General features: G+C 44.4%; 1 protein-coding gene across 3 annotated transcripts in view; it reads left to right on the top strand.

Annotated features, from left to right (window-relative positions):
* CACNA2D3 (calcium voltage-gated channel auxiliary subunit alpha2delta 3) overlaps positions 1–14,516 on the top strand; it is a 1,031,774-nt gene that overhangs the window by 759,807 nt on the left and 257,451 nt on the right. For all 3 annotated transcript variants that reach the window (XM_074284452.1, XM_074284451.1, XM_074284453.1), the window contains one exon: positions 246–320. In XM_074284452.1, coding sequence (XP_074140553.1) covers positions 246–320 — 75 coding nt within the window. The remainder of the gene's footprint in view (positions 1–245; positions 321–14,516) is intronic.

The following is a 14,516-nucleotide window of genomic DNA, read 5'->3' as shown; positions in this document are numbered from 1 at the left end:
ACATGTACCATTTGTAAATGGTGCTATTTACCAAGCTAAATCCAGTGACAAGCTTTCATTTCCACCAAATGTCAAGGATCAGCACTTTGTGTTCATTTTAATGAAATACGGGGCCGAGAAGAGTTATGAATGCCAAATTTAAGCTCTTTGTTACTAAATGTCCGGATGCTCTGGGGTTTCACAGAGGAGTGAGCTAATTGTGGCTTTTCTCGTTTTCTTTTTTAATTTCTTCTTCTCTACAACAGCTGGGGATTCACGGTTATGCTTTTGCAATCACCAACAATGGCTACATCCTGACACATCCTGAACTCAGGCCTTTGGTAAGACTAATATATTTATGTATTTATTTACAACCTGAAGATTATATTGGATTTTTTTTTCATTTCTGTAAGAAATGGCACAAGAAAGCTTCTTTGAAAATAAGCATGTGAATAATCATTTGGTTGTTTGCTCCTACTTATCTCCCTTTCCCCATTTTAAAAGGCTATTTATTATTCTCCAGTAATAGACAAGGATTTTCCTAGATAATTTATAAACTTAATATCAATTATCATGATCTATCTGATAAAAATAATTCATGTAAGCCGTAATTCATTATAAGAAACATCTTTATGGGAGAAAAAGGCAGCCATATACTGTCCAGTGTCTGATTTGCATTTAGTATTATTTAACAGGTAAAAATTTGCAATCATAAAATCATAGGACTATCTCATCCCTCAGAGCTCATCATAATGGAGTTTGCATCTCTTACACTCAAAATGGTTTTAATCAATCAATTGAGCAACCACAGAGCCGTTCTTAAACAATTATTCTGTGGCAAGCAGTGTATTATATTTTACCTTTCCTAATGATCTGCTCTATTACTCTTCGGTAATTTTGTACCCAATGGTTAAAAGTGACATTTACTCAGAAATGTGTTGAAGCAAGAAACCTGCTTTAAAAAATGTTCTTCTTTTTAAAAAAAAATCACTTTAATTTCTAAATATATTTCTCTTCTTCTTCTCTCCCTGAAGTTCTCCCTTATAATAAAGAGTAAGAAAGAAATAATAAAAAAAATCAATTTCCTAAAACTGGCTAATGCATCAACAGAGTTGGATGGTATACAATGTCACAAACCCATAGTGCCCCACCTCTTCAGTGAAATGAGCACGATGAATAGTAATTTTTTTTTTTTTATAAAAAAGAAAAATGAGAGCCAAAATTGTTTTTAGCAGCAAAAAATATCCTCTCTTTTTTGGCACTTGTGAATATCAGAAAGATGGAGGCAGCATTCATTATGCAAATGTTTATTGACACAACACTCCGGTGTGAGGGGACTGGCTCCAGGCTGGATTGCCTCATTGTTTAGACATGCTCCCACTAGATAGAGTTCCATCACCCTTCAGTCTTGGTGGGAGAGTCTTGGTATGAATGAATTCATCTCAGGGTACATGTGGTCACCATATGGATGTTTCAAGCTGGCACTTACCATAATATCCCGTTTCACCAATATTTTCGCAGAAAAGACCAGAATTAATTGGATAGCTAATCCCATATGTAACTCCATTAGAATTATTGAAACGCCTTGGTTTAAAGAAGGCCCTGACAGTGATGGTTAGCACACTACCCTTTCAGGGGCAACCCAGTTTGGCTCGGTTGGACAGGGATGTTAGGAATTACTCATTTCACTTAGCTGGGTGTTTGATTGCTTATTTATTCAAAATGGGGATTGGAAAGATTGAATGAGACAATCAGCAGTTTTGACCAGAAGCTTTTTCCAGGGAATAAAATAATTTCTTCCTTGCACATGGTGGAGACTAAATAATTTGATGGAATGAATGAAAAAATTTCCAAGAATCAAAATCACAAAATTTCTGAGCTAGAAGGGCCATGGAGTCCAACTACAACATGGATATCTGGTCCCCACTATGAGTGACCAAAATACTTTTGTTTAAAGATTTCCCCAAGCAAAGACTAAGAGCATCCCAAGACATCCCCTCCTGCCCTTGAATAATTATAGTTATCAGGAAGATTTTCCTTATATCAAGTCTACATTTGCCTCTTTGTAACTTCACCTCTGCATTAGAAGATGATGATTTTCCAATATATCTGCACATTGGATTGCTTTTTAATCTTTGCAGACAGTAGAGAAAGCTCAGCTCCAGTATTTGCATCTGACCCTGTCATATGACTGCAGTTCTTTACTCAACCATGTGAATCTGAGCAAGGTTTCTGGGATCAATTTTATAAACTGCTTCTAGAATGGTCAGTGTGTTAGTAATCGGTATAATATAATCCAAATGAACAGATAGTCTGACTCCAGCTCCAGCTTTTAGGCCAGTGTTCAGTTAGACACTGAGAAACTTTCTGAGAACTTCGGGCCAATCCAATCGACACAGTCTCCTGTGACTCAGTTTACAAATTTAGCTTTGAAACCTGCAGAGATCCTTTGTGTTCATTGTATCTCTCCACAAAGAATCATAGTCTCAGTAATGCAAGGATTGCTCATGGCCATCTAGACCTGCCCATACTTCCCTGAGAATCTCTTCATAATTCCAGAGTGGCTATTAACCCTTTACTTGAAATCCTCCTATAATGGGGTAGGGGTCTACTGTCTCCAAGCTTTCCTTAAATTCATTGAGTCACAGAACTGAATGAACATATTTCTTTGCCCCAAAGCATTCTACTTTGGGATACATGTAAGGGTTAGAAAATTATCCCTCTTTACTCATTTCCCCAAATAAGGTCTAAAATGGTCACTTTGCCTCTTCTATTGTTCCTAATCCTTTCTTCTGGGAAAAATCCTTTTCCCTGTGGGCAATCCTTAAAAAACAAGAGATGATTATCATTTTCTATAATATTTCTATTCTCTAAAATTCTCCTTCAATCACTCTTTGTGAACTTGAGGCCTTATGTCCTTCTCATGATCCTCCATGGGAATCTCCCTAGTCCCAACAATGTCTTCCCCAAAACATGACATTAGTTTGAAGAGTTTTACTTTGAAGAATTTTCAAAACCGTCCCCATTTTAATGACTACATTTTCAAAAATGCCTGAGTTGAATGGACTCTTCAATAAATACTCCACTTGAAGAGCGTTAAAAATGATGTTTTGGCTCCAGCTCAGGGTTGATTTCATTGAGGATTATATTTTAGATAGGAAACAGAAAGAATGTTTGTTTAATAAAGATATGTTGATGCATTTTAGGGAGAATGTGATAACCATTTTCTAGGGCATCACTCTACAGATTTTAGGAATATACTCCCCTAATCCCTGTTGTTGCTAGCTATGACATCCACTGACTTTCTTTGTCTTTTTAAAAAATACCAGACATTTGCTCATGGCAGTGGATCTGATGTACTGGTTACTCTGATTCTTCAGTCTGTTTTGAACTAAGACAGTGAGATAGGAAGAACCTAAATGGGGTCAGGTGTGTGAGAAGCTTTCCTTAAATTCATTGAATCACGGAACTGAATGAAGCCAGTCAGGTACTTCTTTGCCCCAGTGCATTTATATCCCTGGGTCCTCATTGTTCTGTTCCCTTACTCAGCCACTCAAGCTTTGATTTTTCTCCATTATCCATCCCCATATTCTCCGTGGGACACTAGTAATGATATACTGATACTTACTGGTTGTGTGATTCTGAACACGTCTCGACCTCTCTGCCCCTCAATTTTCTCATCTGTATAATGAGGTGCTTGACTTGACTGGCCTCCAAGGTCCCTTCCAGCTCTGAATGGGTAAGACTCCAAGCTGGACAGCATGAGCAACAAAGATGGTGGGAGCTGATACTCTCATAGGTCTGTGGAGTTCTACTCTTTCATTTGACAGATGAAGAAATAGCAGCCCAGGAAAAATAAAAAGTCTCACAGGGAGTAAATGACAGAGACAATCTTCAGACTGTCTTCTGGCTCCTGAAGCAGTCCTTTCCCCATTCCTCTATTTTCAATCCCAAGAAAGGAGAAGAAAGTCTGGACTGGAGTGGTCACAGAGGCCTTGGTAAAACAGACAGCCTTAAGCCTTGAAAGTGGACTTGGATTTGGAAAACAGTGAGCAGGAGGGAGTGAAATAATCCTAGAGCTGGAGAATTAGAGGTCATATGATCCAATTTCTTATGAAGATGTGGAGATTAAACCAGTAGGAGAACGAACTGGGATTTGAATCCAGATTCTGAGAATCCAAAGTAACATTGCTCCTACTGCATCCCGCTGTCTCCCCAGTTCATGTCCTCTACCTAGAAAGTAGCAAGAGGGAAAGCATGGAGCCAACCAGAGGACTGGTGGGCAGGCTCCTCAGGACTCAAGACCAGTGACATTTTGAGACATCTGGCCTCAGACCCTGTGACCTTAAAGAGATTCTTGGCCCACTGTAGCATGAGCTGAAATCTCCTGATTCCCAGGCCTGTGGTGTTTCAATTTTCTCTGGCTATATTTCTATTGGTTTTCTCTTTATTTTTCTCAGTGGAACAGGAACCAATTAAAGGCACTTTTTTTTTTTTTTTTTGCATATTTGGATTTTTATTCCCAGAGTCCCCAGACTCTGCTTCATACCTATTGGCTGAAATTGATGCAAGTCAAAGGGCCGCCCTACCTGTCTGTGTATCCTTGCCACACCATAGCATCGCGCTGCCGACATAGTAAATAAATACTCCATAAATATGTGTTGAATGAAGGAATCAATGGAAAGATGGATGAGTGACTGAATCTCGCACAGCTGTTGCTCACTTTTTCATTTGTTAGGGATGGGAAGATTTAAAAGAGACAATTGCTTTCTTTCCTCTGGGAACCTGGGTCTGCCCTGGGCTGCAGGCCACATTGGCTGTGATCCTCCCTGAGGACAGCCCTGAATAGTAGCATCCCTGGCAAGCATGGGCAGGGAGACCATGGTTCCCTCTGTTACGAACTTGAGTCACAGAGCAGAAACCTCATTAGACAGGGGTGTCCCCTCTGCTTTGTGCCAAGAAGGAGCAGCCATGGAGTACAAAAGCATGTGAAGGCCAGGGTGAGGAGAGCCAGGAAGCAGACTAGTAAGAACCCATCTATCCCTCCTCCATGAGCCTCTCCAGTTCTTCTGGCTGCAGTGGCCAGAGCCAAGGCCTAGCCTTCACTCAAGCACACAACAGATATTTCTGTCTTTTGTCCAGTGAAATCTTCTCTCCCAGCTCTGTTTGACTTGATTTCATCCAATATTTGTTTAAAACATGTACAGTTGTTGGGTGTGAAGTGTGTAGTGTCTCTGAAGCAGCTCACACATGTGGACCGGCCTGCAAAAGGCTTCTTTGATTTCATGGATCTTGGCAGTGATTCTAAGGCCCTGTTTTGTTATAGATAAGCGTTCTTTGCTCAGTTGATCTCTAGGGTCTTCCCGGCAGATAGACTTCCTGCCAATACCTTATGAGGTCAACCTCCCCTACTCCCTTTTTCAAATCTATTAAACATATTGAAAAGGAACTTCACAGAATCTCTGCGTTGGAAGAGATCCTTCTGTACTCCCTTCCCAATAAAGAACCCCCAGTACCATCTTCCTGCAAATGGGCATCTACCCTTGCCTTGAAGATCTTCAGTGAAAATGAAATAATAATGATACCATTAATAATAATAAATATATAATAATAATTATAGAGTGTTTTGCAAATAGTATCTCATCTTATCCTCACACAATTTTGGGAGGGAGGTCCTATATGCAGGAGACAGTCTGAATGAAGTTAGGGGCCTTGCTCAAGTACACACAGTTAATGAATTTCTGAGAAAGGAGTGGAATTCAGGTCTCACAGACTGCTCCCTGCCTCCTGAGCTGCCTCCCCAGATCTCAAAGAGCACAACTACTTTTGCATAAGAATCATTGTTAAGGAGCTGTTTCCTCTCCTTCCATTTTAAATCTAATTTTTTTTTTTTTTTTAGCAACTTCTGCTCATTGCTCTCATTCTGCTCTTAAAGGCTAAAGAGGGGATGGGGTGGGGGTGGGGATTGATAGCCCTTCAAACCCTAAAATTGGATTTGCCCTAATTCTTTTCTTCTAGAAAGTAAAAAGAAAAAAAAAAAAAAAACTAAAACAATCCCCCATATTCAGTTCCTGTGATTTGTTTTCCAAGTCTTTCAGCACTCAGTTCCTGTGATTTGTTTTCCAAGTCTTTCAGCATCCTGCAGCTGCTGTAGTTTTGTGGAGGTTTTTTCATTTGTTTGTTTCTTTGTTTGCTTGTTTGTTTTGGGGGAATTGTGTGGTCCTAAAATATGGATTACAGCAGTATTCCACCTGATAGGGGAAGTTAGAGGGCACAGTAAATAAAGGGCTGGGTACAGAGTCAGGAAAGGTCATCTTCCTGATTTCAAATCTGGCCTCAGACACTTACTGGCTGTGTGACAATGGGCAAGTCACCTGTCTGCCTCTGTTTTCTCATCTGTAAAATGAGCTGAAAAAAGAAATGGCAATCCACCGAGTACCTTTGCCAAAAAATGTCGGAGAGGGCCCTTGGGAGTTGGACATGACTGAAGTGACACAACAACAGCAGCAACAACTCCAGCTGACATCTGCCCTGGGCAGAATTCAGTGGCTCTCTAAGCAATTTATTCCTGGAAGCTGGGGCCCCTCATGATGCAGCTCCAAGGCCCAAGTCTCATTTTTTCTTCTCAATCTTGCTCTTGATCTCTGTTAAGCTTGTAGTCCACTCTACCCTCCGGATGGTTTTTGGACAATCTCCCCACATCTAAGCATGTCTCAACCATCCTTCCTATGGCTGGGAAGTCATTTTGAGCCAATGACGCTGGGTATGCTTCTGCTATTTGGTCTTGAAGCTGGAGGGAGGCAAGCTTGTTTGGTAGATAGATAGATACCTGGCCTCCTGGCCAGGAAGAGCTGAGGGCCAGTTCCAGCTTTTACATGTACTGGATTTATACTTCCAGACATGACCTTTTCCCCTTACTTATCCAGACATCCCTCCAAGAGCTAGAACTACAAAAGTTTTTCTTCCAGCATCCTTCTCATGGCTGCTTCCTCACAATAACAATGAGATCTCCCCCCCCCCCCTCCCCTGCCCCTGCCCTCCTGCACTTACCCTCACAAATTTAATGATCTTAATGGAGTCCAACAGACTTTCTAATGGGTCTGCATGGTTTGGGATTCTGACTCTTGTCATCTAGTAGTGATAATGTCTTAGGTTTCAAAGGTCTACAAAGTTGGAAAGGCAGCACTTAGCATGGTCTAATTGCACCTAGACTATGTAACACCTGAGTTTGAATCCTGCATTGGACATTTTACTAGTTGTATACCCATAAACCACTCACTGATCTTCTGTTTCTTCTCTGAACTTCAGTTTCTTTATCTGAAAAATGGGGATAATAATAGCTTAGTACTTAATATTTACTTAATAATTACTTAATAAGGTTATTGTAACATTGTAAGTAATAATATTACTTAATAATTACTTAATAAGGTTATTGTGAACATGAAATGATATAAAAATGGAGAGCATGTTGCAATCTTTAAAACAATATTCAAATACCAATTAGTTTGCTTAATCAGTCACTGAGCAAGTATTTGTGAACTCTCAGCTATGTGCCCAGCATTGCGCCGAACTGGGGGGAAATCATCCTTGACCCGGAGCAGGAAGTTACATCATTCATACATTCAATTATGAAATTATATTGAACTTATGTTCTATGGACGGAAGGCAGAAGAGAGGACAGGGTGCTTCTGCAATAGATGTCTCCAGGGGGAGGGCCCAGGCAGCTGTCAATAGCCATGCCCTGGCTCCCCCCCCACCCATGACAACACAAGAAGGCATGGGATATGGGCAAAACCTCATGGATATTCCTAGGAGAAAGAGGGAGAAAATATGCCCAAAGCTGGAGCTGGAAAATACAGCAGCAGATCTCAGGAAAAACTCCCAGACACAGCTTGGAATTGGACTTTTAACATCATTCAGGCTAAATATAATCTGAGATTATGCTATTTTAAGATTATTCTTTTCTACCTTCTTCAGTTTTGTGAGTCACTTTGAGATCTGTGCAAATTAAGAAACTTCTTCCTTCCTTCCTTCCCTCTCTCCCTCCCTCCATCTGTCCATCCCTCCCTCCCTTTCTTCCTTTCTTCCTTTCTTCCTTTCCTTCCTTCCTTCCCTCCTTCCCTTCTTTCCCTCCTTCCCTCCTTCCTTTCCTTCCTTTTCCCTTCTTCCCTTCCTTTCCTTCCTTCCTTCCTTCCTTTCTTCCTTCGTTTCCTTCCTTCCTTTCTTCTTTCCTTTCCTTCCTTCCTTCCTTCCTTCCTTTCCTTCCTTCCCTTTCCTTTCCTTTCTTCCTCCCTTTCTTCCTTCCTTCCTCCCTTTCTTCCTCCCTTCTTCCCTTCCTTCCTCCCTCCCTTCTTCCCTTCCTTCCTTCCTTCCTTCCTTCCTTCCTTCCTTCCTTCCTTCCTTCCTTCCTTCCTTCCCTTCCCTTCCCTTTCTTCCTTCCTTCCTTCTTTCCTTCCCTCCTTCCTTTCTCCATCCCTCCCTTCCTTCCTCCTTCCCTCCCTCCCTCTCTTCTTTCCTTCCTTCCTTCCCTCCCTTCCTCCCTCCCTCCCTACCTCCCTTCCTTCCTTCCTTCCTTCCTTCCTTCCTTCCTTCCTTCCTTCCTTCCTGCCTGCCTGCCTGCCTTCCTCTCTAAACTCCAAATAATTTCCTGAGACAGAACTATTTATAATCTAGCCCATTAACAATTGTCCCAAGGTACCAATCAGAGAAATTGAGACAACATCAACTATCAAAACAATCTCCAAGACACATTTTCATCCAAAGGGTGAGAGAAGGGAGAGAATCAGAAAGACCCAGTCCCAATGGCAGCAGGGCCCCCTTGCCTACATACAGTCTTGTGTCTGACAGTGCAGTCGTGAGTGCCCTGGCTCCCCCTGCTGGAAGGCCCCGTATGTTCCACGACACCTCTCCTCCATGGTCCCACGTAGCAGCTTTCCACGTGGAGTGAGCCGGCTAGGAGACCTCACTTGGAATTCTGGCTTCACCATTGCTAGGACCCTCATTTCCTAGTCTGAGGGGGATCATCACCTGAGAAGGACAAATAACAGACTAGAAATCAATCCCCTTGGGCCATTTTATTCAGAGCCAAGGAAAAGCAAAGGACAGTAGCATTCTCTCACTGGTTCAGTTCATGGCAGCCGTACCTGAATGAGGGATCTTCCCCTTCGATGTGCAGTATATGTAGAAAGAAATATTATGAACCAGAAAGACTGGAAGCAAGAAATCAGATAAAAATTATCATAAGGTTACTCAATGATTAAAAAAGTATGGAAGAAAATTCTGATTTCAGTTAAAACTTCATGAGTATGTGTGTGTGAGTGTGTGTATGTGTGTGTGTGAGTGTGAGTGTGTGTGCGTATGTATGAGTGTGAGTGTGTGTGAGTGAGAGTGTGAATGTGTGTGTGTGTGTGAGTGTGTGTGCGCGTGTCTATATTTTAAAGTTGTGGTCTGGCTTGGCTACATGGCCAGTAAAGGAAGTCCCCCCTCTCTAGAGGGTAAAGAATACACAGTACCTTCCTGTTAGGCAATGCCCAGGTAAGCCCCCTTTGGAAGCATCTAAGCTGGATGATTGGGGTGACTCCAGACCTAAGGAGCCCCAAAATTGGACTATTTCTGGATTATGGCATTGATTGTTTATTTTAACGACCATAGTCCAAGAGCGGGAAGGAGTCTAAGAAGCAATTGAATCCATACCCTTTCTTCTACAAATGAGGAAACTGAGGGCCAGATTTGGGGAAACGCCTCGAGGAACTAACGCTCATGTCTGCACTGCTGTGACAGCATGCTTTGTGGTCTCTCCTCATCCAAGCCATTTTCCATTTTGCTAGTAAAGTGATTTTTCTTAAAGCTCAGGTTGAACCCTTTCTTTATTACCCCCCTCCCTAATTTCTTTGGCTCCCTATCATTTTCTAAGCAATACGAATCCTGTGGCATTCAGCACCTTCACAACCTCGGGCCCTCCCTCCATCTTTCTACTCTTCTGCCATGTTACACCCCCTCCCTCTTCCTCTTCAGGAGCACTTAGATTTGGGGACACCTCAGTCTTCCAACAAAACCCTCCATTTCTCAGCTCCCAGCCAGAGGAGCTGCCCCCCCTCCCCCTCATCTTTCTCTCTCAACTTCTCTGGCTTCCTCCAAGTCCTGGCTAAAACCTCATCTACAGAAATCCCCAATTGACCTTATTTCTGCGGGGTTTCCTCTGCTGATCATCTCCAATTTATCTCATATATGGCTCTTTTTCCTATTTCATTGTTTGCAGACTGTCTCCTTTTAGGCTGTTGAGACCCCCAAGGTCAGAGAACAGCCATTACTTTTCTTTACAGACTTGACACATAATAGGTGCTTAATAAATGTTTATTCACTAACTGACTGATTGACAGAACTGGGGTTCAAATCCACATCAGCTGATTGGCATCTGGTCCTGGATTCTAATCTACTCTGATAGTTACTAGCTGTGTGAACCTGATTGGGTAGTTTGGCTCCATGTCCTCAGCTGTAAAATGGGCATAATCTAAGGAATAATGATCAAAGAAGATAATGATTGTAAAGCACTTTTCAAATTATTAGGTGTCTTTAAGTCTGGGCAATATTACTGACTGGGGAGTGTGGTGAAAGGCCAGACTAACAATCAGATGCAGGTCCCCTCTGTCAGGAAGAGACAGTCATTCAGTCTGTCTCTGTTTTTGTTTGTTTCTTTTTTTTTCTTCTCCCTGTATTCATGCCATCCCCATCTCCTTTTAATCTAGAACACTCCACTACTAAGTGTTCTCAGAACTGAAAGGATTTTCCTTCTGTTTCCCTAAGGCCCCCCTCTTCACTTTCCTGGTATTCTTGGTACTCTTAGAACTCTTTGGCCATAGGAGGAAGGCCCTGATCAAGTTTTCAGAACAATATTTTTAAAGAAATTGTAATGAAAGAAAATGCTGGGGTGGCTAGGGGGCCCAGTGGACAGAGCACCAGCCCTGAATTCAGGAGGACCCGAGTTCAAATTTGGTCTCAGACACTTAACACCTCCTAGCTGTGTGACCCTGGGCAAGTCACTTAACCCCAATTGTCTCAGCAAAAAAAGAAAGCTAATTTCAGTTAGAAGTTAATGAGTCTGTCTGTCTATCTGCATGTCTATTTCTCTATCTCAGTTGATAAGCCCCTGAAATCTATCTGGGGATCCCACTGGGCCCCAGGTCTGGATAAAAACAACTAGTGTAGGCCAGTTCTCTAATGAGAGGGCCTCTTTCTTTCCTCTTTTTCAAGCCTCCACAATAGAGAAAAATTCAAAGTAGTGGGGCGTGGCCCAGGGGTCTGGGAGCCTCACATCAAGGGGTGAGTCAGGCTGGGAACAGGCGCTTTGGTAGTACTTGTGGTCTGCTGGCCAAGGGGGTCCCCTCTGCCCATTACTGAGGTGGGCGGCAGCCTCTGGGCTGAATTAGTCCATACACGTGCACACATACATACAAGCACACGGGTGCAATACACACTCATACACCCCACCACCCACATGTACACCCATGTGCACATATACACACACAGACACATACACGCACTCACGCTGACACACACACACTCACATACAGACTCATACTGACTCACACACACTCTCACACTCACACACACATAACCACACACTCTCACACTCACACTCACACATAACCACACACACAATCACAGACACACTCACACACACACTCACACACGCCCGAGCCGCGTCTGCCCGTCCCTGTGGGCTCGGCAGCACTCAGAGACTGCCCAGACCTCCTTCCCTCTCCGGATCCTCACCTGCAGATGGACTTAGGCTGAATTAAGCGAGACTGGCCGTTAGGTGGCGCCCCAGCACCGCCATGGTCTCGGCTGCCCGGACCGTGGGTCTGGGGCTGCCGTGGTCTCCTCCCCGGGGCCGGGGGGGGTCCCGCTTCTCTGGGCCGCGGGCGTTGTGCGGAGGCGGCCGGGCCGGGGGTCCGGGGAGCCTCGATGGGCGGTGGGCCTTCTCCTGAGGAGAGGCTCCTGCTGGACAGCGCTCGGGCTCCGGGCGCCAGGAGCGGGGAGAGCGGAGCAGCCGGCCCGCTGACAGCCCCGGAGCCTCCGGGGTGCTCCCGCCGGAGACAAGCGGAGGGCGGCGCGGAGGCGCAGCGGCTGCCTAGCTTGGGGCGCCGGGGAAGGCGCTCCGCGAGGCCGCTCCGCATCCGCCCGAGGGAAGAGGAGGGAGCACGTGCTTCCGTGGCCCTACTATGTGCCGGGCGCCGCGGCCCGAGCCCGCGGGAGGAGCAGTGCTCCACTATAACCCTCCGGGCGTCTCACCCTTTCCGGGAGAAACAAACCATGAGGGTAATGCAGCAGCTGGTGCAGGGGGCCCTGTGGTCCCCCCGCTGCGGCCCGGGTGGGAGAAGATTCCACGTTGGAAGTCGGCCTTCCCAGCCCTGACCGCCGGGTTTCAGGAAGCAGGCCAGGGACCGATGCACAGGATGAGTGGGGGCCCTGGAGCCTCTGGGAAAGCCCTTCGGCCTTTCATTTCTCATATCGTCTCCCCCAGTGAGAGCGTGACCTCTGCGAGAGCAGACAGCCTGCTCCCTCCTCCTGGTCCTCCCGCTGTTACGGGAGCACATAGTCAGTGTTTTCCATCCCTCCCATAAATGTGTGCTGCGCCCCGGCAGTGTGCGCACTGCTCTGTGCGGGTGCGCAGGAGAGTTCCGTTATTGGCTTAGACAAGTTCCATCTCCAACGGGGCCTGTGTTCAACCGAGGGACATAAACCATGAACACAAGTAACTGTGAGATCAGCTAGAATGGGCAAAACACACAGGGAGCATCCCCGCCGTGTGCTGGAACACTCACATATGCCTGTGTGTGTACTTGCGTGTGTGTGATTGTGTGTGCATGTGTGTATATGTGTGCATGTGAGTGTGTGCTTGTATGTATGTATGTGTGTATGTGTGTGTGCTTCTGTGTATGTGTGTATGTATGTGTGCATGTGGGTATTGTGTATGTGTGTGCTTGTGTATGTGTGCATGCATGCGAGTGTGTGCCTTGTGTGTATGTGTATGTGTGTATGATTGTATGTATGCTTGTGTGTATTGTGTATGTGTGTGCTTGTGTATGTGTGCATGCATGCGAGTGTGTGCCTTGTGTGTACTTGTGTGTGATTGTGTGTACATGTGTGTATATGTATGTGAGTGTCTGTGCTTGTGTGTATGTGTGCATGTATGTGAGTGTGTGTGCCTGTGTATGTGTGTATTGTGTATGTAATTGTGTGTGCATGAGTGTATGATTGTGTGTGTGCTTGTGTGTATGTGTGTATTGTGTATGTGTGTGCTTGTGTATGTGTGCATGTATGTGAGTGTGTGTTTGTGTGTATGTGTGTGTGCTTCTGTGTATGTATATGTGTGTGTATGATTGTGTGTGTGCTTGTGTGTATGTGTGTGCTTGTGTATGTGTGCATGTGTGTGAGTGTGTGTGCTTATGTGTGTATGTGTGTGCTTGTATGTATGTGTGTACAATTGTATGTGTGCTTGTGTGTGCTTGTGTATGTGTGCATGCATGTGAGTGTGTGTGCTTGTGTGTATGTGTATGCATATGTGCGTTAATTGTGTGTGTGCTTGTGTGTATTGTGTATGTGTGTGCTTGTGTATGTGTGCTTGTGTGTATGTGTATGTATATGTGTGTATGATTGTGTGTGTGCTTGTGTGTATGTGTGTATGTGTGTGTATGTGTGTGTGTGTGAGGGGGTGTTTGGAGCTAGAACCAGAGAAGCTTGGAGCTAGAAGGGACCTCAGAGGCTATCTACCATGAACAAGAGTCTCCTACAGCATCACTGACAGAAGGGAATCTCCACCATCAGTGAAGGGAAACCATCACCTTGCCAAGCAGCCCATTGCACTATCCAATCTATTTTGTGACTTCCACCCATGACTATTCTTCATGTCTTTTCTAGCCAGAATATGAGTGTGCTACAGCTTGCTCTTGCAGGGAGATCATTTGTGGTCAAAGAGAAAAAAAAGCTTTTGACCTATGTCCTGAAGGATGCTGGGAATCTCTGAGGAGAAGGGAAGGGTAATGCTGGGAGAAGACACCTAAGTTAGAGGATTGTTTAGAAGTGATCAGATCAAATCCACCCTCCCCTTTGTGTACAGAAAAAAACAAGAGCTAGAGAGGTTAAGGGACTTGAAGTTTTGTGAGATAACCTATAGAAAGTACTTAAAGCAGTATAGAGAAATTACTTATTGTTGCTATTACTATTACCCACAGTCACACAGCTAGTAAGCATCTAAGGCAGGGTTTGCATCAGGGATTCCTAACTCCAAGTTGGACTTCTTTCCATGACGTTACATGATTCCTCTATGAGGAAACGTCGGAAACCATCTTCCTCTCCAGTTGCTGCAAACTTCTAAAAACCAGAATATCCCTAAGTCTTATTATGGCAATATCTGCTTGGTCATTTAGGAAAGGCCTGAAACCATCGCTAGGTGTCCATCAATTTCACTTAGCCGGAGTTACCCCGTGATCTGACCCAGCGTCGCTCCCGGGCACTCCATTCCCATTCGGCATCCC

This window comes from Sminthopsis crassicaudata, chromosome 1, assembly GCF_048593235.1.
Source record: "Sminthopsis crassicaudata isolate SCR6 chromosome 1, ASM4859323v1, whole genome shotgun sequence".
NCBI classification, from domain to species: domain Eukaryota; kingdom Metazoa; phylum Chordata; class Mammalia; order Dasyuromorphia; family Dasyuridae; genus Sminthopsis; species Sminthopsis crassicaudata.
This window is presented reverse-complemented; position numbering and strand designations above follow the sequence as displayed.